Raw genomic sequence first — 27,376 nt, forward strand, 5'->3', positions numbered from 1 at the left:
TCGATGACAGCTGCTCATTGGCTGCCAGGAGGGGACTCCTGTCGCTAGCGAGGGAGGGCGGGAGGGAGAAGGGCAGCGGGGCTCAGGGGCCAGGGCCAGCCCGGGGCTGTTGGGCAGGAACAGGGCGGTCACAGGCAGAGTGGGTGGCTCTCTGGCCCCAGAACCGGACAGTCACAGGCGACAGGAGTAGAACCACAGGGCCTGGCCTCTCTCCCCACCCCTGCCAGTGGTCCTGCTTCTGCTCTGACAGCTCTAGGGGTCATTCCCAGCACACCAGCCACAGGGACCTTAAAATGTCATTCTTTGGCACCACAGCCTCATGTGGCCCCAGGCCGCTCTCAGAATAAAGGCCAAACTTCTGACCCATAGACTGGATCGCGCTGAGCTCTCTGAGGCTCCCCTTCACATCTCCTAATCCACGACAGCCTTCAGGTCTTCCCATGCAGGGCCCTTCCCAAAGGAACCCCTCCTCCGGGGAAGTTGCTCATCAGCCATCAACCATCATCTCCAACACCTTGGAGCCTCCTTCACCTGCGCCCTGTGTGGTCTGCTCTCCTGGATGGGCCATCATCAGATGTGATCCAGATTGTTTCCTTGTTAATTGCCGCCCTGTGTCGGCTGCGGTGGGAGCATCTCCCGGGCATCTCCCAGGCAGGGTCCCTACCTCTCTTTTCACCACCCATCTCCCAGCTCAGCCCCACGCTGGGCCCACCATGGGCACTCCGTCCTCATCTGTGGAAGGATCGGGGGATCTTGGGTCGCAGAATGGGTCTTAGCACCTGACATGCCTCCCTACACACAGCACGCTCCCCCCTCTGCTACTCCAGGTCCCTGATTTGCTCAACATTGTTTACACGGCAATGGTCCTGTGGCCCTCCCCTGCTGCGGGATAAGGGAACTGAGGCTCAGGAAAGACTCTGGACCATGCATGAGGATGGCAACCTCAGAGGGGAGCTGGTGCTGAGCTAGGCTGCCAGGTTCCGGGGGCCAGGTATGGAACCAGGAGCCCAATCCCCAGCCCTGTGCTCTGACAAAGCCAAAGAGCAGAGTCACCAGCGCCTGGAAGGCATTCGCAAGCACTGGGACACATAGGACTTCTGGGAGGGTGGGGCTTTTGCCTCACCTGCCTCCCTGCCAGGGGCCACGTGGCAATGTCTGGAGAAATCTGGGGTTGACACAACTGGGGAGGGGTGTGCTACTGGCATTGAGTGGTGCGTAGGTGGTGCTCAAAGTACTCTGATGCACAGAACGGCCCCTGTGATAAAGAACAATCCCTCTCCAACTGTTAATAGTGGTGGAGCCGAGAAATCCCATCCTGGAGAGTAACTCGCCCAGAAATACCTCATCATGGACAGTTAGAACTGGAAGGGCATTCGAGATGGCTCAGTCCAAGGCTCCTCTTATACAGACAGGGAGTGTGAGGCCCAGCCAGGGGCAAGGGTACACCCAGCATCATTAGTCTGGGCCCAAGCTGGATCCAGAAAGCCCCGTACTTTCTGGGGGGCTGGGGAGAGGTGGTCTGATGGGGAAGGAGGGTGACGGTGGCCATGTGCCAAGGGTGAGGAGCCTGTCTGCCTGTTTGCGGAGGTAGCACAGCCTCATGAAGTGCCGCCCGGCCCCTCCCCTCTCCCCCGGACCAGGACATCAGCTTCCCTCTCACGCATGTGGCAGAGGAAGCCGGCTATGCCTTTGAAAGGAGGCAATTGCTGGCTGGGACCTTTGTTTCTGAATTCCCAAGCTGTGAATGAGGCCTCCAGAACCTCCATGGGATGGGTGGGCAGAATGGCACCTCCTCCACTGGGGCCCAAGGGCCAGGTTTCCCTGAGGCTCCTGCAATGCTGCCACACAGAAAGGGCATGGAGGCCAGGCCAGGTGCTGGTAGTGGGGGCTCTGAGGCCTGGGTCTGGCACGAATATTCCTCTGGTCTCTGCATCTTAGTTTTTCTCACCTGTGAAATGAGAACATTGAGCCTGGCTCGGCCTCTGTCCCAAGGCTGCCGTGGGGGTCAGCAGTCAGGATGCATTGGGACTGTGAGATCAAGGGGTGGGTCAGATCCCAATTAGCATCTGTCTCTTTTCTGTTCCTCACTCAAATAGATCAAGCATGTTCTACCTCAGGACCTTTGCACTGGCCATCCCACCTCCTTCTGGTCTCTGGTTAGATGGCCCTTTCCTGACCACCCTCCTATCACTCTCTATCTCCTTTGCCCTGATTTATTTTTCTTCATAGCACTTACCACCACCTGACACAACATTTTAAAACCAGATTCCTTTGTTTGACACCTGTCCCCTGACACAGCAGCTCAGCGAAGGCAGCCACACTGCTCACCGCAGTATCGCAAGCACTGGACACCCATAGGTACTCAGGAAACAAGAGCTGGGTGGAGGAGGGGGAAAGGGCAGAGCTGAGGGGTCCTGCTGTCTGCTAGGGGTCCCTAGCTTGGTCCTTGGGGCTGTGAAGGCACTGGGTCATTGGCTTCAAGTTCAAACGTGACCAGCCTCAAGGGGTAGAGGTTATTGTGGCCATTCCCTGACCATGAACTCCTGACTGGTATGGTGAGAGCCAGGTCTGGGTCAAACCTGAGGGGAGCAGGAGACATGTGACTGCCCCTCCCCAACCCCCAGATGCTCCGGGACAGAAGCCCTGTTAGCCCTCCCTTCGTTCTAGAGCCTTCTCTGCCTGGCCCTGAGCAGAGTGCTGACGGGGCTGGTGGAGCGGGTAAAGCGGGGTGAGGCACACTGCTGTCTGAAACGGGGGTGGCTTTCAGATAAACCAGTGGCTCAGCTGCTTTGTAGGAGTTTCGTGAGCCTCTGCCCCCGGGGCCAGCGTCCGGCTGTGAGCACGTGAAAACAGAGCGTGGCTGTGGTGGGGGTGTGAGCCCGTGCGCAGGAGGGATGGAGCAAGCATGTGAGGAACGAGTGTGCAAATGTTCCGGATGCCGCATGTGTGACGGTGCCCCGGGGGCTGTGGGCATGAGGAGGAACGCCCAAGCAGGCGAGGAGCGTATACTGTGGCCTCGGGTGGTGTTCACAGTAGGATCTGGGGTCACACTAGGGCTGTGCTTCCCGGCTGAGAATCCTCAAGTCACTTCTGTAAAATGGGTTGGTATTAGCTCTGTGAGGTGGTGAACAAGTGGGGTACCGTGGGGTTCTGTCACACGTGCACACTCGTCAGCATCACACACAGCTGTGGCCACGGGGATGACCTGAATGTGTAGGTGGCTCTCTACCCTCGTGGGTGGGTGGGGAGCTAGCACCACAATAGCTGGAGGAAGCAGCACCCACAGGGTCGCGCCTCTGCCCTCCTCACAGCCTCAGGGAGCCTGAGGCTGGGACCAGCCCATCCCAGCGGAGCACCCATGGCTCTTGTCCTCAGCACAGGGGGCCCAGGGCCGGCCGTGTCTCCAGTGCTGGGGCTCCCAACATTATAGGTCCCCTTTCAATCTCCCCAGTGGGACTCAGCTCAGCCCAATCCTCTGCCTCACCTCTGCCAACTCTGCGTGCTGGGCCACATCCAAACTTGTGGGTCGTCACCAAGTACGGCCCTTCCTGGCCACGGTTCCTCTCCCGCCCTCCACAAAGACCAGCCTATTTCTTGTCGACAAGGCCCAGGCCCCACCTGCCTGACTCACAAGGCTACACCAGACATGGCTCCCCACGCCAACACCACTCCAGGACTACCGGCCTGTGACTTGTCTTTTGTGCCCCTTGCCTGTGAGCAGAGATTGGCTGACTTCCGATCCACGGGACCCTGCTCTGCACCTCGGTCTCCAACGCTTCCATGTAAAGTCAGAGAATGTCTCTTTCTGAAAGCATCTTATGGAAATGTCAAGACACAAAAACCTCAAACGCCCCCAGTCCCACCAACTATCCTCCGAATGCCAATAGAAAGCATCAGCTTCCCCCTTGGACTGTTGCCCCGTTGCCATGGGAACAGGTGCCGCAGGCTGGCCCTCAGAGGGGACTCCCCTCCCAGCCTTGAATCTCAGAGGAACCATTAGCTGAGCCCTAGTCTTCAGGAGACCATTCCTTGCTGGACTGGATCTCAGAGAATATGACAGCAGTACCTCCGGTCCCCGGGGGAGGTTTCAAGCTCAACAGGGAGGCCAATTTCCTGTGATGCCTCTTGGGCCCACCCTTGGTGCTGATGGGAAGAGCGGGCCCAGAGGGGAGGGAGCGACAGTACCTGTAGCGGTCAGTGGACAGGCTGCTTCCGGTCTCCAGGGAGCTCCTGAGGCGGTAAAAGTGAGACAGTGTTACCCATGATACCCACAGGACCAATGCTCCTGGGGGCTATGCCAGCTCAGGCTGCACTGGGTGGTCCCAGGACAAGTCCTGGGGATAGGTGAGTAGCCCTGGGAAACGTGTTTGGCCTCCACATGCAAGAAACCATGTGCTTTCTTTCTCTCTGATGGGTTGGTGACAGGTTGCCATGTCTTTATCCCACATGCCAGTTCAGAGAGCTCAGTTACAAAGGACCCTGGGCAACATCGAGTCCAGGTGCTCGGGGGAAATCGGGGTCCAAGATCCCACAGGGAGTGTCCCAGTCTGAGGCTCCTTATAGTCAGAGACCTGACAGGGACCTGGGCCTGCCACATGGGGTACTCCTGCCCATGAATGAGCTGACCCCTGCCTCCTCACCCTCCTCTCACCCTACCCCCACTTCTGACCATCCTGCTACCTCGCTGTTCCTATAACATGCCAATCTCATTCCTGCCCCAGGACCTTTGCACGTGTTCCCTTTACCTAGGAGGCTCGGCCTCCAAGCCACATTTGACACTCATTTTCCAGCTTAGAGGGGCCTTCCTGGAGGGGCAGCCCTGCCTCTCATGCTCTCATCCCATTGCTAAGTTTTATTTCTTTCGGGGCCCCATGGGAAAAGGAGCTAAGTTTGTTCACTGCCTGTTTTTCCAGGCAGGACCTTATACGTCCTGGTCATGGCCGGCGTCACTAAGACTAGTCAATCCTGTCACCTGTTATAAATGGTGGGTAAGAGGTAGTGAGTACAGGTGAGTAGAGTCAGAGGAGGAGAGGGAACCTCAGCTGAGGTCCCAGAGTGGCCTGTGAGGCAGCCTCTTAGCCTCATCATGGCTGAAGATACTGAGGCTCGGAGTGGCGAAGCACCATGGGCATGGTCTAACAGCTCTCCGACTGGGACTGGGCTGGGATTGAGACTCAGGTGTGTCTGGCCTGGGACCACCATGCTCTGTCCCTAAAGTGGCCTCCCGTCGGAGTCCTCGTAGACCACAGGCCAGGGTCACAACCTCCATGCCCAGAGTCCAGAGCCCCTGCCCAGAGACTCGATATTCAGCTCTGGATCTGGGCCCAGAGCCAGCCCACCCTGGGGTCGGACGCCACTCTACCCTCGCTTGCCATGGGTTTGCTACAAGTCCCTTTATGCCCCTCCATGCCTCAGTTTCCACATTTCTAAAAGGGGGATAAGTATATTGTTCATGGGAGCAAATAATGGATTTGAAACGACTATGGAGAAACACGAGCCTCTGTCTTCTGTGTGTGGTGGCATCGCCAGTGTCCTAGGCCTTTGGGGCCTTGGGATGTGGCCTGGGCCCCCCAGCACAGCCTGTCCCTGCCCTCCTGGGAGCAGCTTCTATGACACTGGACACACCCCAGCTGTAGAGGTTAGAGCCAATCTCCCTCCCCGCACCCCCTGGAGCCAGAGCCCACCCCAGAGCCATGCACCTTGTGCTCAGCAACTCTGTGTCAGTGAGGTCTTGCCAAAGCTCAACAAGAAAAGAGGACATAAGGGGCAGTGTCGGGATGCCCTCCAGTCACTGTCCCAGACTGTTCACTGTCCTGTGCCTGTTGGGGCGATGGCTTTTCCAGGGGGAGAGAGGGTGGGGCTGGTCAGGAGGGGCTTACTTCCCTCCAGCGGCAGGACCTCCTATTGGGAGTGGTGAGGAGCTCCTGCCTTCAGGAAGTCCCTAGTCCAGACAAGAAACCCCAGTGTTCAGCACCCCTCAGATGCAGGGTACCACAAGAGGAAGTACAAATACGATGTGACAGGGACACAGCAAAGTGATGCCAAGGTGCCCAGGCACAGAGCCATCCCACACAAGCAAAGGGGTTTGGGTCCCGACTATATAACGAAAACCTGGCAATATCCCGGCCAGCGGCAGAGAGCCCACCTGGTGCTAGCTAATGTTCCCACACACGTCCTCATCTAACCCTTGCATAACCCTCACGAGGCACAAGACAGGTGCAGCTCGGGGTGCCCTGTCCCTGTTCCCTGCCTCTTTATCATGCAGGAAACTCCTATTCACCCTACAAAACCCTGCTCAAGTATCAACTTCTCCATGCAGCCTTCTTTGCCAACCATGACCTCCAAGGAAGATTGCTTGCTTCCTTCCTTCCTCCTTTCCCCTCTCCCCCTTCATTCATAACAGCGAGTCTATTTGGAGCAGCTCTTCTGTGCTAGGAGGCACTGCTGTTAACCCTCTCCAGATATGAACTCTTTCCGTCCTTGTGGGAGCCCGTGAGGGGGGTACAGTGACACTGAGTATAACTGCACTTGGAACCAACCACCCGAGCTCACACCAGAGCTCCAACCTTGGTAGTGACAGAAACCCTGAGACTCGGCCCCCTCCTCTGGAACAAGGCATGGCACCTTGTTCCACTCCACCCAGTGCCACCTCACATGGACGAGGGGAGAGATGAAAAAGCAAAAGCACTTTGTAAACCAGAAAGTGCCAGTGCATGCCTATGAGATACTGACACAGCTATTATCATGCATGTCATAGTGCCTATGGAGATGTTAGGCCTTCTACGTTCAAACATGAGTTCTAGAGCCAAGAGGGCCAGGGTTCAAATCCTACCTTTGCCACAAACTAGCTGTGTGACCCAGGGCAAGTCAACGAACCTCTCTGTGCTTCCATTTGGTATCCTCAACTGTAGTGTTTTGGGAAGTCAGCTGGCTTAGACATTTAAAGTACTTAGCATTCCATAAATGCCAGCTATCACTAGTATAGATAGGATTCGAAAGATTTGGACATTACTCAATATGCCTTATATTATGTAACATACATATATGTATGTAATATACATATATTCTGTAACATATATTAAAATAGACTATATTAATGCTTAATACCAATAGTAAGTCAGCAAAATAGCAACGTGTTACATTAGCACTGATCTTATATTAATAGACATTTGTTTTATCCCCATATACAAAACTCTCATTTTATATGCGGGGGGAAATTTCTTCAATGCCTCTAGTCTTACTGGAGGACTGAGCTGCTTTACTTCTCCCTGCCCAGAGGACCCTGGACCAAGCTGGGACACAGGACTCTTAATTAGCCAGGCAGACCTCCAGCTCTGACTCCTGTCTCCAGTTTGGGTGCGGGGGGGAGAATAGCCCCTTCCGGCCAGCCTGGACAAGGTGACTGCCCTGGGACAGTCTTTTCTCAGAACCCCTGCCCCCAGCCTTACTGTAGCGGGTTCCTGGGGGAGGCCACTTTCTTTTCCTTCCGAATAAACTGGCTGCTCCAGTCCTCTCTAGCACAGCTCCTAAACAGCACCCAGCCCTCATACCAAGTTCAGGAACAGGAAAAACTGCTCTGTGTTGGAACAAAACAGGAGAGGGCAACTGTGGGGGACAGGCCATGACTGGCAGGGCCAGGAGGGGGCTCTTGGGGGGTGGGCTGGGACATCCGGGGTTTGGGGGCCTTGGTGCTGATCACATGAGTGTGCTGTCTGTGACAATTCAACTATATATTGTATTTCAATAAAAATTTATGTGAAAAACCCTGCGTGGTTCAGCCGTAGCCTGGAGCAGCAGGAAATAACTCAGAGCTTGGGCCTTTTGTAGCTGAAGGTCCCTTCAGGCACCCTACAGCAGCTGTGTGGCTCGGGAAAACCCCTTCCCCTCTCTGGCCTCAGTTTCCCTCTGCTGAATGAGGAAGTGGTCAGTGTTTCTATTCCAGGCTGTATAGTGGGAAGGATGTTTTTTAAGTATTCTGAGGTACTGATGCCTGGGCCCTATGCCAGGCCAATTAAGTCATATAACCTCTGGGGGTGTGTTCCTGCATGGTGGGTGTTTTGTTTTGTTTTTAAAAATTCTTTGCTTGGAAATAAACATAGATTCACAGGAAGTAGTAAAATGCAGTGTACTGGGAAGTCCCAGGCACCCCTTCCCCAGCCTCCACCACTGATAACATTTTGCACAACTATAGGGCGCCATCGAGGCTGACATAGGTACCATCCGCCATGGTTATTCTGACTTTGCCAGTGACAGAAGCACGCGCGCGTGTGTGTGTGTGTGTGTGTACATATGCACGCATGTGTGTCTCCGTGTAATTTTAACACGCATGTAGCTTGGTGTAACTTCCACCGTGATCAAAGCCACAAGGGTCCCCCCACCAGACTCTGGGCTACCCTCTCCTCCCCAGTCCCTCCCTGCTGACAACCACCCATCCATTCACCGTCTTGGCAAATGTGTCTTATCAAGAATGCTCTATCACCTGCCCAGGCGGAACGATACGGCAGCGCCGCGGGGCCTCGGTTGGCCTCGGATAGCCGGTCCCCCGCCGACCTCGCCGGCCGCTGCGCGCACCCCGCGTGGCGTGGCGTGTCCCGCCGCGCGTGGGGACCGGGTCCGGTGCGGAGAGCCCCTCGTCCCGGGAAACGGGGCGTGGCCGGAAAGGGGGCCGCCCTCTCGCCCGGCACGCAACGCACGTTCGTGGGGAACCTGGTGCTAAACTATTGGTAGACGACCTGCTTCTGGGTCGGGGTTTCGTACGCAGCAGAGCAGCTCCCTTGCTGCGATCTATTGAAAGTCAGCCCTCGACACAAGGGTTTTTTGTTGTTGTTGTTGTTTTTTAAAAAAAAAGAAAAAAAAAAGAAAAAGAATGCTCTATCAGTGGAATCATACAACGTGTAACTATTTAAGACGGGCTTTTTTTCCACTCCATGTAATTCCGCCCGGGGGGTTCATCTGAGTTGCTGAGTAACTCATTACCTCCTTTGGGTGGCTGTGGACCTCATGCGTACCCCATGGCACGGATGCACCCCAGCTGTCCCACCAACAGACATCTGGGTCGTGTCCGGTTTGGGGGCCCTTATGAGTAGAACCACTATGAACATTCTGATACGGATTCTTTGTGAACATGAGTCTTCATTTTTCTGGAAGAAATGGCCAAGAGTGCAACAGCGGGTCGTATGGTGAGCGTACATTTGCTTTGAATGGGAAACTGCCAAACTGTCTTCCAGAGTGGCCAGACTTATTTTAATGTCCCCCGCAGTGACTTAGGCATGATCTAGTTGCCCCATATCCTGGCCAGCAGTGTGTGCTGCCACGGTTTTTTTGATCTTAGCCACTCCCAGAGCTATGAAGTGCAATCTCCCTGTGGTCTGGATTTGCATTTCACTGACTTCATTCAACCACCGATGTTGACCACTGTTTCCCCAGTTTCTCTGTATCTTCTGTGAAATGTCTGTTCACGTGCACCTTCCTTATCAAAAGCTCCCCAGATGAGTTTAATAGGCAACGAGCTAATCCCCTAGCACCATCTGAACTTGGCAAGTTTAAAAAGAACCTGGTCTCTGCTGTAAGAATTCTGCAGCCTGGACTTTCTGGAAGGGATACTTGGAAGGCTCTCTGGTGGGGTCCGGGCTGCCACGGGTGGCTCTGAGCTCCTGTGTCTCAGGCCCAAGGGGAACCCTGTCTGCTCCTGGGGAGAATGGGGAAGGAATGGGGTGAACACAAACAGCAGAGACAAAGGACATGGGAAGGGATCCCTCCTGGGAGCCCCGAACTCTGGGGAGTCAGTGCAAATGCCATAGGCGCTTCTATGAGTGGACTTGTCTGTAGAAAGCAGTGGGTAGCCAGGTCCATGTGTGGGGTGAGGGCATGACCCAGGAGGGAACTTGAGGCCAGGCAGCTCGGACTGTCACAGGTCCCGGAAGGGACATATTTGTGGAATTTTCGTCCGTCTCCAAAGGGACGGGGGAGACCTTACCCTTCCTGATTACACTGTCCCTTGCTCCCTGTCATTAAATAAGCAATACAGCGTCACTGCATCGACGGTAAGAATAACAGCAGAGCACAAGGAACTAAAATCATCTACCATCCCAGCTCTCCAAGAGACTGACCAGTGTAACTATTTCAGAATATTTTCCGGCGGGGCCCTTCTCTAAGTGCGTCCCCGTGACTAGGCATATATATATTTTTCGGCTACACAAAAAACAGTCTGTTCTATAAAATACTCCCACCCTACCCCCTCGCTCCACACTTCTCTCGGGTGTGTTTTTAGGTCTCAAATATTCCTGCACGTCACCCCTTGGAAAGCTGCCTGGAACCCTTGTGGGTTCCCCGCCTCCCCAGGTGGGTGCTGGGTTTGGGCTCCTCTCTCCTCTCCTGGTAAACAAGGCTGAGGGACCATCCCATCAATACTGCCTCTGTGCATGGGCTGGGACGTTCCTCTAGGACCCATGCCTGGAATTTCTGGGTCACGGGGTAGGAATGTTTTTGTGTCTCTGGGTACACGCGGATGCTGACCCAAGAGGCTGGACCAGCACTCTCCTACTGCATTGGGGATGGAGAGTGCTTGGCCATTCTCAGGGCCTCCAAAGTGTTTCTGTCTGGGGCAGAGACAAGGTTGAGGGAGGAAGTACTGGGCGCCATTCTGCTCCACGCCTACCCCGTGCCCTGTCTACATGAATCTGTTGTGCCACACGCCACGGGCACTGCGTGAGCAATGGCAGGCCAGATCTGGGCTCCTGACTGCTCTGCCGGTGGCCAGGGACAAAGCCCCTCAGAACCAGGGCCAGGGTGCTGTCATCCTTCCCCTCTGGGGCTGCGGAGGCAGAGACACAGAGAAGGTATGCAATGGTCCTGGGACTTGAATCCAGGAGGCCTCTCCCCTGGGCCAGGCTGCCCTGTTGTCTCATTCCGTTATCCCTGAAGGGTGAGGCTTTTCGCCCAAAGTCACATAGTGGTGCTCACAGACCCGCCGGGGCTCCCAGTTCTGGTCTCATGAGTTAAGGGACGCTGCCTCAGCCTCTGCTTCCTCATCTATGATCTGCCTGCCTCAGAGGCCAGAGTGAGGCTCCAGGAGTGGACAGACAGGAGGCGCTTTGTAAACCAGACAGATGTGAGGTGTTGACATGCTGGCCATGCCCTGGCGGTCCTGCCCAGTCCCCTACACCCCTCCTGGGACCTGTCCCTGGAAAGGCCACAGAGGGCTCCTGCCCACCCAGCCTCGGCCTTCCTGTCCTGGCTCTGGGCCCCAGACGGCCCTGCCCAGCAGCCTGAGGCCCCACCACCCAGCGGCACAGTGAGACGATTGTCCCCAGGTTGGCCTCCATGCCCCTCTATCCTGCCAGGCAGCTCTGCCCAGAAACTCAGCCTGGGTCTGGAAAACTCCCTGCTGGCGGGTGGGAGGGGGGAGTGGGTGGGCGGGAATTTGTCTCTGTGCAACCACCCCCTCCTTGGACAGAGGTGTGGAGAGAGAGATCAGGGCGACCACGCAGGGGCCCTGGGTGAAACCAGGAGTGCACCTAGTCTCTCCAGGCTCAGTTTCCCCAGCTGCACCATAAGAGGGTTTGTCTCAAGAAGTGGTTCTTAACTTTGCAGGGTGGTGCATCTCAGGCCACTCTGGGACAGTGATTCATGCATCCCACCTACTAAGTACACAGCCCCCACTTTGGGCCAGGCACTCTAAGAGCTTTGTACTGACTCCTATCACCCCACAAGCAGCCTGCAGCTCGAGATGTTCATATCCCCACTTCACAGATGAGAAAACAGAGGCTTCCAGACGTCATCAGAGGCATTCTTCAGAGTACAGGGTGATACAGAGTGAGCAAGACAGACATATCACTGTCTGAGTAGAGGAAGGGGACAGACAAGAGAAGTAGGTAAGTGTGTACACCAACAAGGTCACTTGGACCAGATCAGAAAGTAGAAGCAGGTGTAGGAGACACTAGCCAAGAAAAGCCCCTGGGAAGAACGGACCGCTGAGCCTAGGTCTGAGTGACGACTGAACACTGGCTTAGAAAGATGGGGCTCTGTGTAAGGAATAAGCAAGGGGAAGGCCTGAAATGGGAACCAGGGGAGCACGTTCAAGGCAAGGGTCATCTTTCTGGGGGGACAGGCCAGGCGTCTGCTGCAGGAATAAATCTTGGTTTGGAGAGGGAGGCCCACTGAGACCCTCGACCCCAGCACTCCAGCATCTCAGCTGGAAAGATGCCACCCAAAAGATCCACCAGGTATTCTCTTCTTATTTTTATTTTTTTTTTAAGATTTTTATTTATTTATTTGACAGGCAGAGATCATAAGCAGTCAGAGAGGCAGGCAGAGAGAGAGGGGAGGAAGCAGGCTCCCCGCTGAGCAGAGGGCCCGATGTGGGGCTCGATCCCAGGACCCTGAGATCATGACCTGAGCCGAAAGCAGAGGCTTAACCCCCTGAGCCACCCAGGCACCCCGGTATTCTCTTTTTAAGGCAGAGACACCAGCAGAAGGTGTCTACAGGATAGGGCAGCAGGAGAGGGCACGTTCAGAGTCTTTCCTGGCTGGGGGAGTGGACTGAGGCCTCCACATGTGGCTCAGAACCTGGCCATGCCTGTGCCCCAGGGCCTTTGGCACTGCATCTGGGACTGCCACGTCCTGTCAATCCTAGGCCCAGTTTGCTGATGGGCAGGGAGCTCAGGACGTTTTAGTCCAATAGAGGCTGGGAGAAGGGGACAGTGTGTTGCAGTCACTCCCAACTGGGACTCCTTGCCCTGCCCATCTCCAGGAGAGACGCAGCTTCCAGCAAACCCACTGGGTCCCCTTGGCCTTTCTGGAGGGTCCTTCCTGGGTTTTCAGCCTCACCCCTGTCTGGTGCCAGGCTCTTCAGATAGGTGCTGACAGGGTCTCATTTAATCCTCAAGCCTGTGGGCGGCTGGAGTTTCTTATCCCCATCTTATAGATGAGGAAACTGAGGCTCAGAGGGGCTCACAGCTGCCCAAGGCCTGAGGCCTCTTGGCTGGTAAGCAACCCCCCACCCCAGACCCTGACCTGGGTCATCAGGGCTCTGTTCCCCACCCTGTTCTCCATGGTCTCCATCATGCAGTCATTCCAGACAGCTGACCCCCAACGGGGAGAACTTCCTGACCTCGAACAACCTTAAAGTGGAAGATTTGCTGAGCCACGTGTTCCGGGAGGTTAACTTTCACTTGTAGGGCTGGGGATGGGGGGGGGGCTGGGGCAGGGGTGGCTTTGGATAGCCAGAAAACAAGCTGATTCACCCCAAACTCAGCAACTTACACATTTAAAAAATTTAACTTTTAAATAGTGAACACATTCTCATGGTTCAAACATAAATAAAAAAGGTAGAGTTTAAAGTGTCCCTCCCCACTGCCCTGCGCCCACCAAGGTCCCCCCACCGCGCACCCAGGGAGTCCCGGTCAGCAGTTTCTTGGGTATTCTTCTAGAATGCCTAGACGCATACACGCATAGCTATAGATATTACGTATGTACTTGCTCCTCACACAGAGGTCCTCTCCTGGACACACTGCCCTTGCTTTTCCCCGAACGATACACTCTGGAGCTGAGTAGTACCCCCTGAGCCCCGTCAGACTGAAGACTAAGCTGGGTGAAGGAGACATATGTCTAGGTGTAGGGGTGAAGGGCATCTCTCTTCTGTGGTCGGGGAATGCTGGGGGGCCCTCCCTAACCCAAGCCCCTGACCCTGGAGCAGTGCGGTGGGCACGGGGCACTCCTCCTGGAGGCCATGGACCTCAGTGGGCACTGTGTCCCCTTCCGCATCCTACGTGGGGCCCACTAACAGCACCTCGACTCACGGATGTGCTCTCAGACCCACACCTTGACCATCACGTGAGCATGCGCACATGCACACAGGCACGCACAAAACAGTGTGCACACACATGCGATTGCATATGTACGAGCCTGAAGCACAAAGCTGGGAGTACCGTGGGGGGTGGGGCGGGGCTCAGGCCAACAAGCATAGGGTCACATGGTGAGAAAGTCACGGGGGGGGGGGTGACCCTGCTCCTTCCACCTTTGTGGCCACACTCCACAACCACATTAAAGGCCACTCTGCCACCAGGCGCCCTTCAGCTGAAAGCAGGGAACCAGGACCCGGGAGGGATGAATCACTCAGGTTCCCCTTGCAAGCTCTTTTCATGGAGATTTGCCCCTGCAGACTGGATGTGTTGATTCGGTTCAGTTAAATGAAAGCTAAAAACAACAAAGAACATTTGCAGAACCCACTGCAGGCCAGACTCTGGGCTAGATGCTTTATTGTAAACCTCACGAGAAACCGAGGCTCAGAGGAGCCAGTAACCATGGAGCCAGTAACCATGAAGCCACTACGTGCCGAGGGCCTGTTGTGTGCTGAGCACTGGGCATGTGGCTTCTGCCCTTCCGACCAGCCTGGGAGCAGGTTCTATGATCACCCCCACCTTGCAGAACAGCCAGCTGGGTGCAGAGAGGGGAAGGGGCTTGGCCCCAGTCACACAGGAAGATAGGGCACTGGGGTGCTGTTCTTGACTTCAGGGCAGACTAGACTGGAGAAGGGGTGGGGCAGGAGAGAAAGGGTCAGATCTGCACAACTGACAAGGGACCCCAGCCAGCAGCAGCAGGAGGCAGATCCCAGCTCCGTATGGGGGACAGCTCAAGGGCAGAAGACCCTGAAGCCTTCAGGGGTGGGGGTGTCAGCTGGCAGAGCTCTTGGGCACTCCCAGGCCTTGGATCCAGGGGTGTGGTGGTCTCTGGATAAAAGGGGAGCCCCAACCTACACATTCGTTCAAAGAGGGAGGAGCTGGAGAGTAAAGTAGTTCAAGGTGAAGGCCACAGTGTGGGGGCTGCTATTTCAGGGGCGGCGTCCCAGCATGCTCTACTCCCCACAGTCTGGTCTCTGCTCAGGACACAGAGCATTCTCTGGGCAGGTGGCTATAGCCCAGGCAGGCCTTGGGCATCCTTGGCCTGCGGGGCAGGCTGGTGGCGGTAGTAGTAGCAGGCGGAGTTTGTCCTTGGCCGGCTGGGCAGGGCAGACCTCTGGGGTGGGGAGCCGAGGGGTGGACGGAGAAACTGCGTCCCCGCTGGTGGTCTGTCCCAACCTCTGACTTCCCCCAACTCCAACCTATAGAACACTCAGCTAGGTGCTCCCCCAGCTCCTCCCTGGCTGCCCCATAGGGGGGCACATCTTGGTGACAGCACTGCCACCCACCGAGACCCCAAGCCAGATCCTGGATAGTGTAGCCTGTGACACCTTTGATGTCTTCCTCTCCCTTCCTGTCACCCAGCCTTAGGCCGACCCTCAGTGGGCACTCTGCTCTGTCAAGCCCTTGGCCTCCCAACTGGACCACCTCTGGCTTTTTCCATCACGCCTGCCCCAGCCAGCCCAGGCCTGGCAGGGGGGCGCCCCCTGGACAGTGCTTTCTGGATGAAAGAGAGAGAAACAGAAAACAAACTTCAGGCTGAAGGAGACAGGCTGTCCCTCTCTTACCTGGCCAACACTGAGGGCTGCTCTGTGCCTGCCTCAGTGTCCTCTCCTCGGCACAGCACCCCAAGGTCTCTGTTCCCTCAGTCAGTATAGAGATAGTTGCAGGGCCCAAAATGGAGGGGCTGTGGCTGGGGCCAGGGAGCAAGGCCTGGATAGGCAGGAAGGCTCCTGAGGGCCCAACCCAGATATTCAATTTCAGGGTGCCAGACGTGGCCCTAGGAGAGGGGGTGAGCAGCACTGCCGTCCCCAAGCTGGAGTCCACACCCTGGCTTTCCACTGATGGGCTGGGTGACCCTCGTGAGACCCCTGCCCTCTCTGGACTCATGTCCTTGTCTGGACTTGGGGGTGCGTGGCAGGGACCTCTGTCTGAGGCCAGATGACAGGCTCAGCACATGTCTGAGGAATAAGCACTGGACGGAGACAAAGCCACACGCACAGCCTAGTCTGGGAAGCCTGCTGGAGGGGAGGGTGCCCTGTGTGTCCGGGAGAGGAGCCTCACACTGCTCGGGGGCCTCTGGGGTTGGCAGACCCTCAGCCCTAGCCTCCAGGAGGAAGCAGCAGCCCCGAGAACAGGAGGGAGGGTACCCGGAGAACCCAGACTTGATCCAGGGAACACATGAGCTGAGCCCAGGACCCATGCCTGGACCACCCCTTTAGCCCACAGGGACCCTAAGATGAACTGCGTGCCTCTCAGGGCCTCAAGCTTCTCCTCTATGGCAGAGCCTCCAGCTCTGTCTCTGTCTCTGGGGTGGTTCTGAGCCGCACACGTACCTCTCACTGACTGCTCCATATACTGGGAAGTGCTGTGGACAAAGGTAGGGTGTTCATGCCCACGGCAGCAGCCCAGGCCATCCGAGGCCCTCGCCCTTGCTAAATGATTTTTCTCAAGAACCTGACAACCTCTGCATGCTGTCTGCAGTCACCCCCATGAGTCCTCACCCTGGCCTGGTGGGGGGGCCCAGGAATGGCCCGTTTTACAGAAGTGGGGCATGCCTGCCTCTGTAGCCCTCACTCGGCCTCTTCCCTATACTGCTCCTACCCTGGGAGGCAAAGCACAGACAGGATTTCCTTGCCTGAGGGGCTGGTGAAAGGGAGGCGAGGGCCATCTGAAACAGGATTTTTTGGGGAAACACACCATACCCTAGGCAGCTTTAGAAAAAAAATCTTGTTGTTGTTTAATATATGCTACTGGGGAAAAGAGAAAAGATGAAATGGTAAGAAAAATGGCTCTTGTTTATAAGCCATGGTTGGCTAAGAAAGTGGGAGGTATGGCAGCCTGTGGTGGAAGGTTGGCTGGTCCTGAGCACTGGGGAGTCCTGGAGACTTGTGCAGCCACACTTGGCTGCAGACCCTGTCCTGCAGCCCCTGGCGCTCAGGCTTGGGTGCCTGGGTGAAGGCCAGCCTCCCTGATGCCTATCTGCGGTTTGGTAGCCCTGAGCCTTTGCCCACGCCCGAGCTGAGGTCGCCAGCTTGGCCCATGTCGCCTTCTGGCTCCAAACGTACTCAGTGGGCTGCCTGTAGCTTCAGTTTACGGCCTCTTGCCCACAAACACGCACATGCGAATCCGCCACTACACTCCCAGGGCCGTGGGCCAGGTGGGGGTGACCCTGTTGGCCCAGCTCCACGGAAAGCCAAGTGACAGTGGCTGGCCCGTTGGCACATGGCCTCCCCTGGGTCATGGAGAGGGTGTCAGGAATGGCCGTGACCCCAAAGCCCCCACGTGGGAACAGGACCTGGGGGAGGGCAAGCAGGAGATGGTAACCAGAGTAGAGGAGACCCCAGATTCAGCCACACTGAAGCAGGCCCCTGGGCTGTGCCCTGATTGTAACCACTCACGTCTCTTGTGGTTGGAGTTTCTGTCCTTTGGAGCCCAAAGGCTCCTGGATTAACACATTCCCCAACCCCAGCCTGGCTTCCTTCCCCTTCCCAGATATCCATGTTTCTTAAGTCTCAGCGTGTCCCAGAGCCTATCCCTGTGAAGTGAGAATCCAGGGAAGGAAGGGGATGAGAATGATATTTTAGGCAACAGAAGCACCATGTGCTTTATTACCTCACTGAATCCTGAGAGCTACCCTGCCAAGCTGGAATTATTGGCCCCATTTTACAGAAAAGAAACTGAGGTTCAGACAGTTTAAGTCATTTGCCCCAAGTCACACTGCCACACTTGCAGGTAAGGGGTTCCATCCAAGCAGCTCCTCAGAGGGTGACTGGGCCCTGTGACAGGAGGAGGTATCAGAAAAGGCTTCGAGAACCCCACTGGTGGGCCCCTCCAGTCTGCAGGGCCTGCCCAGTCTCAGGGAGCTCCGCCAGGGCAGCCTGATCACCCAGCAGCCCTGGGGATGGTCATCGCCTGGATTTGGCCCAGGATGGGGGACTGAGGGACCTGGAAGGTGCCTACAGGCCTCTGGGGGACAACTGGGCGCAGGCGGGCATTTCTCTCTGATTGGATAATGAGAGCGAATGTGAGGAAGGCTGGCTCTCTGTGTTATCTCAGCACCCAGCAAGCGTTGCGAGAGACAGGCTGTGAATTGCCGAGAAGGCTGCAGTGATTAAAAATGCATCACTTCCCTTATTAACCATTCCAAACAGATGCCGGGACCGTCTTGACGAGGAAGGAAACCGCCGGAGCCAATAAAACATCTTGCAATTAGCCACGCTGAGATTGGCCGCCCGCGGAGCTCTGAGGCCGCTCCGGTGGGAGCCTGTCACCATTGGGCGATTCATCCCTCTAAGGATAGGCCAGGGCACCAGTGTCCGGCAAGGTCAGGTGTGACTGGAGACAGGGGTAGACATGGGGCATCTCCAGCCCAGGCCTCGTGTTCCTGGCTCAACCTCAGAGAATCGGGTAAACCGAAGAGGGGAGGCCAGAATCAGTCTGCTGGGGAGGGGGTCTGTCCAGGGGGCCTGGCCCCCAAGATCCCAGGTGGGTGGGGGCCTGAGCCAACACTGCACTCTGTCTGGTTTCGAACCCGCCTCCGCCAGCCTCACTGGCCTCGTCCCAGTCTCCCTCAGCCCCTGACGAGTCAATTTGCCAAAAGTCCATTCACTGAAAAGTCAATTTGCAGGACGACAGACTCATCAAAAACACTTGCTTCCCTTAACCTTTTAGTTTTAGTTGGCTGGGTTACATTTTTGTCTTTGAATGGCATCGGAAGCAATGTTCGATTTGTGTCTGTCCCAGCTCCCTGTGGCTGAGTGGGAGGGAGGGAGCAGACACGGGGGGCAGGGAAGAAGGAGGTGGCTGTGTTGTCACTCATGGAGGTGGCACTGGGCAGAGGCTGAGCAGGAGGGAGCAGGCAGGCCCACCCGAGGGAGCCTCTAGGTGGGGTTGAGCCTAGGCTTCCAGGAGAGTGACGGTGTCTGCAGAGAGAGTTCTAGACCCTCAAACTTATTGCCAGGGCTGATCAGGCCCCAGCTGGCAGCAAAAGGGGCTTACATTGTCTTTCTGGAAGGGGAGGGAGCTGGCCCCAGGGTCCCCGGTTGGGTGCTGCCTTTGGGGAGAAGGGGTCAAGGGGTGTCCTCTCTTAGGGAGGTTGGTGACCACACAGGCTTCTCGTGGAAGGACTGAGCCTGGGGGGTTGCCCATCTTCCTGTCTCATGGTCACCAGGACTCCAGCCCATTAGATCCAACACCTGTTAGCCTTTTAAAAAAAATGAACCTTTTTATTTTGAGACAATTATAGATTCACCCGCAGTTGTTGAAAATAATACAGAGAAGTCCTGTTTATATTTTACCCCATCTTTCTCCACGGTGACTATACAAAGCGTAGGACAATACCACTGCTGGTACTGACGAGGTGTGGTCCGCCATGCTAGACCTCCCGTTTTACTCCTACTTGTGTCCGTGTGTGAGCACGCACACGTGCGCAGGTGTGTGTTCAGTTCCATGGGCTTCTGTCACGTGTGTGGGTTCATACACGCACCCTCACAGATCAGCCACACCACAGTTCTGTTACAAGGATCCCTCGTCCTTTAGAACCCTAACCTTGTGCTGCCGCCTTCTGTTATGACATCAAGTTCCTATGTAATGGCTATCGACACAAAAAAAAGTCAACAGAATGCCCTCACTGTAACAATCCAGAGAGCAAAGAAGGAAAGTAACCATAAGGAAGAGACAGGGCACCAGGCGTGCTGCGGTAGGTCTGGCTGTCCCTCAGGGCATCACGAGGATGTCATTCGCCTGCCTCTCTAGGTGGCGGTGGCTCCAGTCCAGGCAGGGTACAGAAGATTGCTGACAAGTCACTGCCCCGGGGCTGGGGGCTGGGGGGGAAGCTGCCCTCGGTGACAGCTCTTGGCAGAGCTCTGAGCCTATCAAAGTCTGATCTTCCCTCGACTGTGAGAAGAGCAGTCGCGTTCCTGGAAAACGCAGTGTATATTAAAACCATATGAAACGCGTTTTGTGGTTTGGATGCCGAATGGAGTGAGGTCCCGGGCTTGGTTATCTATGTATGCATGGATTTTCACTCCCATGATTATGCGGTTAGACATTCACAGATTCTTTGCTGTGCAGGCCTGCTGTCCACACTGTAGGATACTAGCCCCTCTGGCCCCTGCTGACCAGACCCCTCCCCTCGAGCCCCCTAGAATGCCTGCCCACATCTCCAGGGGCCCCAAGGAGGCAGGGCGTCGCTGCTGAAAGCCCCCCGCACTCACTCTCTGTCCCCAAACTGGCCACTCAACCTGTATCTGTCTCCCCAAGGGCAAGGGGCTGCTGTTCCCCAGGCTCCAGCCCAGGGCAGGTGCTGGACAGGCGCTAATACCTGTGCTCAATAGGACGGATCTGGACCGCCAGCCAAGGTGACAATGGTGAAGCTACGTGGAACTAGCTGGTCAGGGTGTCCCACCAGAAGGAGATGGCTGCCTCCTTTAAGGCCTAGCTGGTCACATGTCCCCCCAAACTAAGCGTTTTTCTTCCCCCTTAGATTTTATTTATTTATTTATTTACTTAGAGCATGAGCTGGGAGAGGGCGAGAGGGAGAGGGAGAATCCCAAGCAGACTCTGTACCGAGCGCAGAGACCGACGCAGAGCTCAACCTCACGACACCAAGATCATGATCTGAGCTGAAATCAAGAGTCGGACACCTAACTCCCTGAGCCACCCGGAGCCTCCGGACCACCAAACTGAGCTTTTAATTGGCTCAAATCCAGAACTGCCAGCTTGACAGCTGAAAGCACGTAGGTACATATGCAGAACTTCTCTGAAGGACCTGAAGAAAGTGGACACAGCGGTGGCCTCCGGGTAGAAGGACAAGGAGGGAGGGGTGTGATTTTGCACTGCATACATTTTTTAAACCACGTGGAAGAATTCTCTCTCAGTTATATGACTAAATAATCACCAAAAAATAGACTGAAGCAGGTATTGCTTTTGTGATTAAAAATTTTGAGGACCCACTGCGTGCCCATCACAGCCAAAGGGACCAGGCCCCCTGGAGGATTAGGTTCTGGGTGGTGGGCCCAGAGCAGACAGACCTACACTGGGACAGATGCCCCTGTGAAGTCAGTGGAGGCCCCATTGGGTGCCCAGCCCGACCCAGCCCTCCTGAGTCAATGCCAGGGGTCCCTGGGGCCAGGCGGTCCATAGAGAGGTGGGGAGGTTGCCTCACTCTGCCTTTATCAAAGAAAGGGTCAATCAAAACCACAGCGATGGACCACGTTGCACCGGGAGGATGGCTATTATAAAAAATTCCCAAACACCGAACAGCAAATACTGGTGAGGAAGTAGAACCCGGAACCGTCCCCCACTGCTGGTGGAAATGTAAAATGGGGCAGCCACCATGGAAAACAATATCATGGTTCCTCAAAAAATTAAAAAATAGAATTACCATTTGAGCCAGCATTTCCACTTCGGGGTATATATCCAAAAGAATCAAAAGCAGGGTGTTGAAGAGATATGAGCACACACATGTTCAGAGCAGTGTTATTCACGGTAATTCGAGTCCACTGGCGGGGGAATTAATAAAGATGTGGGCTACCCACATAACGGGCACAATGGAGTACTATTCACCCCTAAAAAGGGAGGAGGTTCTGACGCAGGCTACAGCATGAACAGTCAGAAAAGGACAAGCACCGTACGATCCCACTTACATGAGGTCCCTGGAGCAGTCACAGTCCTGGTGACAGAAAGTAGGACAGTGGCTGCCAGGGACTGGGAGCGGGGGGCGGGGGATTGGGGAGTTTGTGTTTCATGGGGGCAGAGTTTTAGTTTGGGAAGATGGAAAAGTTCAACAGCCATGTGGACATGTTTAATGTCCCTGAAGGGCATACTTAAAAATGGTTAAAATGGCAAATTTTATGTTATGTGTATTTTATCACTTTTTTAAGATTTTATTTAGTTGTCAGAGAGGGCACAAGCAGGGGGAGTGGTAGGCAGAGCCAGGGGAAGAAGCAAGCTCCCTGCTGAGCAAGGAGCCCCACTTGGGACTCGATTCCAGGACCTCAGGACCATAATCCGAGTGAAGGCAGTCAGTCCCTTAACTGAGCCACCCAGACATCCCTTTACTGCCCCTTTTAAGGTTACTGGTGCTCTGCCAGGCCAGGGCCTGCAGGGGTGCTGAGAAACAGAGGCGAGGCCCTGCCTGGAAGCTCCCAGTCTGATGGGGGAAATGGGGAAGTGGGCAGTTGGCAACAATGGAGGGGACTTGCACAAAGAGGACTTGGCAAAGGGGAGCACCGGGCAGGCCGGGGCCCAGCGTGGGGGCCAGTTTGCTTGGGGAGGTCAAGAAAGAGCCATGAGCTGGACCTTGGGGTCTGGAGTGAGGGGGAGAAAGGGCATTCCTGGTGGAGGAAGCAGCTGGGGCGAGCGCTCCTGAGCGCACTGGGGTGTGCAGTGAGGGAGGGCAGGACTGGAGAAGCGGGAAGTGCCAGGCAGCCACAGAGCCAGAGAAGGGGAGTGTGCGAGCGGGACCACCCCACTGTTCTCGGGGCCCCCTCTTTTCTTCCCTCCATCTCTCCATGGCTCGGGCCTCTGTGGCCTTGGTTATCGCTGCTCTGGGCTACTGCTGCTTATAGTAAGTGGCCCACCAGGCCTGGTACACAGCCTGGGTGGGGTGAATGGATCCGTCCGTGGACGATGATGCCACATCCACGTCCCCAGCATGTGGGACAGACAGAGCTGCATGTGTGTGAAAGAGTCGGCATGTCTGAAATGCAGGTCCCGCTTCTCACGGCTGCTGGCCTCTCTCCTCCTACCCTTCTGAGTGGGCCTGCCTGCCTGACAACCGGCAAGAGGGGACCCTGCCTCTCTTGTTCCCGATGACATGCTGGCCCAAGATGGCAAGAGGCCTGCCCCCAGGATCACAAAGCAAGGCAGGGACGGAGGTGCAGGGGAATGTCCTTCTCTTGCTCTGTGAGACCCTGGGAGGGCCAGGGCCTCAGAAATGCAGGGGCAGGGGTGAGTGTGAGGGGCAGACAGACAGCAGGTGCCAGCAAGTCGGTGGGGCGAGGCATGCAAGGGAATGTGGGCCTCAAATGGGCCTGGTGGGTGCCCAGTCAGCACCCAGCCACAATGTGGCCCCTGTTGGCTACAACCAAACCGGTCAAGGGGTGAACCAGGAGCATTCTCAGGAGCACCCTGGCTCCCCAGTCCCCTCCTTCAGCAGACCCGCAGGGCGCAAACCACACTCCTTACCTCTCCCACAAGTACTCCTGACTGTCCAAATGGGGTGTGGAGTTTTGAGGGGGACCTGACATCCCAGGGGATGTCACCGTTCTCTGGGGACACGTGTGCCTGCTATGGGTAAGGACAGTTGAGAGCCCTGTCCAGCCTCCCCTCAACTTCCCCCACAGTCTCGTGATGTAAATGTGGTCCCCACCCCTGGCCGGAACCCTCCATGGCTCCCCACGGCCCACTGCCTGCAGAGTGAGCCCCCTCCGGGCACTCCAGATGCCTCCTGCCCTCGGTCCTACCCACATCGTCAGTGTCATCTACCACCATCTTCTCCCTCACACTTGGGGCTCAAGCCAGACATAACCACTTCCAGTAAAAACCTTTAGCGTAACAGGCACTAGAGCTGCGCTTGGGGGACCAGCTTCAAGACCCACTCTACCCCCTGATGGGGTGTCGTTTGGGGCATTATTTGGTGACTCAGTGGCATTGCCAGTAGACAGGGGATAACAGCCCCACCTCCCAGGGTTACCGTGAAGGTCAAATGAGCTGATGCCAGCGATACCTGTAACCGTGGCCTAACATTTGTGTACCAGAGTGCCCTTTCCTCCCATTCATCCTGCATGCCCGCTGCAAATCATCAAAGATTCACAGAGCAGTTATTATATGCCCATGCCTTTCGAGATGCTAGAGGTAGCAGCAGTTATCTCTCCCCTGATACGGCTGACATTCTTGTGGTGGGTGGAGGGAGACCGTGCAGGGCAGGGGAGGTGGGATCTGTAAGCTAGATTTGGTGCTTAGAGCAAAACCCCGAAGGAATGGACAGAGGGATTCCAGGCAGAGTGAAGGAATGCAAGAGCCAGGGAAAGAACAAATGCATAAGCAGGAGACTGGCTCCCCCAGCCCCCAACCTCCCCCAACAGCTCTGAATAGCACACTCACTGCTAACTTCAGTGTTTGCATGGAATCCAGCTTCCCATGTTCAAGCAGCAGGATGTGACCTGCCTGTAAGACGGCGGTTACCTTGCTACGTGTAGTTACAGTCGGAAGGGGGCTGACCTTAATTAAGACACCATTAATTAACTGTCAGTACAGTAACGACCTCAGTTGTTAGCAGATTTGATTAAGGAGCTGATTCTTGGAGGCCTCATGATTCCCCCCATTTCATTAAGAAATCTCCCGTTTTTGTTGTCACCCTTTATTGTGTTTGCTGTGCCACCGCCATAAGTGACCAAGCCCTCAGGGGGGCTCCCACTCTCAGAGAGAGCCCAAATTCCCTAACACTCTCTTAGGGCTGACTCTGCGGGACCCAGAGGCTGAAGGACAAGAAAATGGAGGACTTGCGACACCCTGATCCTGCCATGCACGGAGACACTGGAGCGACTCTGTCAACTCTGGCCTGTGGTTTACCAGAAGAGGGACACCACTGCCCAGTGGACAGCATGAAACAGCCATGTGACCTCAGCCCAGCTCCTACCCTCCCTGAGCCTCAGTTGCCTCTTCTGTAAGATAGGAACAACAATACCCTATTTTACAGCACTTGGTGAGAGCCGATGGGGCAGAGAAGGCTCTGGAACCCAACAGTGCAAGGGTGTGTTGGCTAGATGCTACCATGCTTGAGTTTCCAGCTGCCCCAGAAGTTAAATAGCTACAGATACTTAGCTCCTCATCCCCACCAACCCCCCATGCCCCACCACATCAAAAGCCCTGGAAACAAAGGTGGAGCAGCAGGGCCTAGGAGAGCAGAGGTTCTGGGTGAGGGTGAAGTGGGGGACCACACATGCCCTCGGGGCCCCCTGTGAGGCCTCATCTAGCAGGCCAGCTCTCGGGCTCCAATCTTTACATAAAAACACAGGGTAATAACACCTGGGGGCAACGATACCTCCCCAGTCACCCACTACTCCCTAGCTCCTTTGCAAGCTCTTGTACCCATAGGTTTGGTGACAGCATCTGGGGGAACAGCCTGGATGCGACAGCCCAAGGCCATGGGAGCCTGAGAGCTGAAGAAGCATAAAAAGACCCACATGAATGAGAGGCAGGGGGTACCCAGCGCCCCCCAGAGGCCCTCCCTCTACACTGGCTTAGCTCTTCTCCCACGCAAGTAGCAGGACAGGCTGTCTAGGGGACAAACCTGCCAGGGGCTATGTGTTAGGGTGCAGCGTCCAGGGCTCCTGGCAGACAGAATCAGTCTCTGCTGGTGTTGAAATGAGTTGTGGAATTTGTACAGCAACTGTGTCCCTGGGAACATCACGAGCAGATAGGACCGAGTAGCTCCTGAGCCCAGGCAAAGATGTGGCTGGGAGAAGGCTGCCTTGGGAGGACCTGTTCCCAGCAACAGTGGCAGCCGTACCATGCTGGGGAAAGGTTTACTATTTGTTTCCAAAAATACAGCTGGGGCCTTGTCACAGGGAGTGAGAACGTCGGGGTGTTCTGCGCACATCAACAAACCAACCTGTGGGCTTTTCCACCGAAAAAGCAAATGAACATCACAGCAAACCATAGAAACGGGCCACCTTCATCGCCCCCTGGGGCTCCTGTCTGGGCCTGCTGGAGCAATGGCAAGAAGTATGTTTATTTTCCTTCACGGTCTGTTAGTGAGAAGTTATCCCTCCCTGGAGGGGGATAGGTGCTGCTTAACTCAGGGCTCCACAGGTCCCTGTCATGCTACAGGGTTCTGAGGCCTTGGAGGGGCCCCCAAGATGCTCCCCTACATAATGCTCCAGGCCTCTCCTTTCTAGCCTTGGAGACTGAGCCCAGCCCAAGAGGGTCCAACTTGGTTCTCTAACCTTACAAGGTCTGAGGTCACTGAGCAGCCCCGAACATCTGAGACACTGGGCAGGCCACCTGCGGCAGATGGGGATGCGGAGCTGCATCTCACCCCTATAGCTTCAAGTCCCAGAGGAGAAATCCTGCAAGGCCAGAGCCCAAAGGTTGCTTGCCCCAGAACAGCACAGTCCAGAGCCCCAGAGAGCCGTGTGGGAAGCTAACGTTCTAATCCGAGGCCCCCCGGGATGCCTAGCTTAAGGAGGCACGGGCTTGGGTTTCCATAAATACCCGGACCCGTGATGTCACCACCCCGTGCGGAGTTTAACAGCTTCTGCCACTGGCTGTAGGCCCAGCAGACGAGTGCTCTGCCGCTGGCCTCACCGAACACCTGTGTGGCCCAGGAGGACACCAATGCCCCCTGCTCAAGACGGCGGGCTGGACCTTCACCTGTCCGTGGAGGACACAGCACCCTGTCCCCACCCCAACCTTCCGGCCAACCTTCCATCAGGCTTGGCTGGAGCGCTGGGCACGAATGAGCGGGGCACAAAAGGCTTCTTCCGATAGACATGCTGGGGCTCTAGCAAAAGCCAAAATGGAAGAAGTGGCGTCCAAGACCCTGTATATGCATTTTGGGGGATTACCTGCCCTCAGAGATAAGGCCCAGTGGAGACCTGCTGACTAACAGCCTTTTTCTCTTCGTCACCACCAACAAATACCTCTGCTGCAGGGGGCAAACGCTGACACCTCTGCCTGGTGGCCAGCTCCCTCTGCAAGCCCCCTGCATGGCAGCCCACCCCTTCCTCCAAAGCCCCCACTCCGGCTCCAAGCTCAGTTGGGGCCCCTCTGGCCTCTGGCCCCGCGTTTCAGGCATAACCTGCCACATATACTCACAAGTAGCGTCTTCTGCAAGCCATCCTGTCTGGGGGCAGTTTTCCCCTTCTCTTCCTCTCCAGCTGGGAAGGCTCAGCGTGGTTAGAGGAGAGGCAGGATGCTCAGGCGAGAAGTGGAAGGGAATAAAATTAAATCGAGGGGCGAGTCACATTCCCGGGGGCGGCGGGCTCCTCCGCCCAGGCTGGGGCGGGAGCAGGGGTGGCAGCAGCAGGCTCCGAGGGGCCCCGGGCACAGCAGGGCTCACACAGTGCCCAGAAACCTGTGAAGTCGTCCAGTCACCATGGTCGCCAGGTTGGGCGGGGGCGTCGGCCTCGATGCTACCTGGGACCACCTCGGGCTTTTTCCCTCCCGCACATCCGGGGTGGCTGAGGGCGGGGAGGAGGGGAGGGCTAGGGGAGTCTGCGCCCGCTTTGCTCTCGCAGCATCCGGAGGAGGGGCGGGCGCTCGCGAGCCTCCCCCCACCCCGCAACCAGGCGCCCAAGGAGCAACGTAGTGCGGCCGCGCTGGACCAATCGCCGAAGCGCTCGTCGCCATGACAACTGCAGCATCAGGCGCGGCCACCCGGCGGCGCCCTCGCTGCAAAGTCACCCGCCCGATGGAGAGCGCCCGCGCGGGTGCGAGGCTACCGCAGCCTGACCGAGGCCCCTTTCTGG

At 56.1% G+C, this 27,376-nt stretch overlaps 1 protein-coding gene across 1 annotated transcript in view; it reads right to left on the reverse strand.

Moving 5' to 3' along the window:
• IQSEC1 (IQ motif and Sec7 domain ArfGEF 1) overlaps positions 1-26,813 on the reverse strand; it is a 167,510-nt gene extending 140,697 nt beyond the window's left edge. Inside the window, exon 1 of the mRNA XM_044252905.1 lies at positions 26,724-26,813. Coding sequence (XP_044108840.1) covers positions 26,724-26,746 — 23 coding nt within the window. The 5' untranslated portion in view covers positions 26,747-26,813. The remainder of the gene's footprint in view (positions 1-26,723) is intronic.
• Between the last annotated feature and the right edge of the window lie 563 nt (positions 26,814-27,376).

The sequence above is a fragment of the Neovison vison genome, chromosome 6 (assembly GCF_020171115.1).
Source record: "Neovison vison isolate M4711 chromosome 6, ASM_NN_V1, whole genome shotgun sequence".
NCBI lineage: Eukaryota > Metazoa > Chordata > Mammalia > Carnivora > Mustelidae > Neogale > Neogale vison.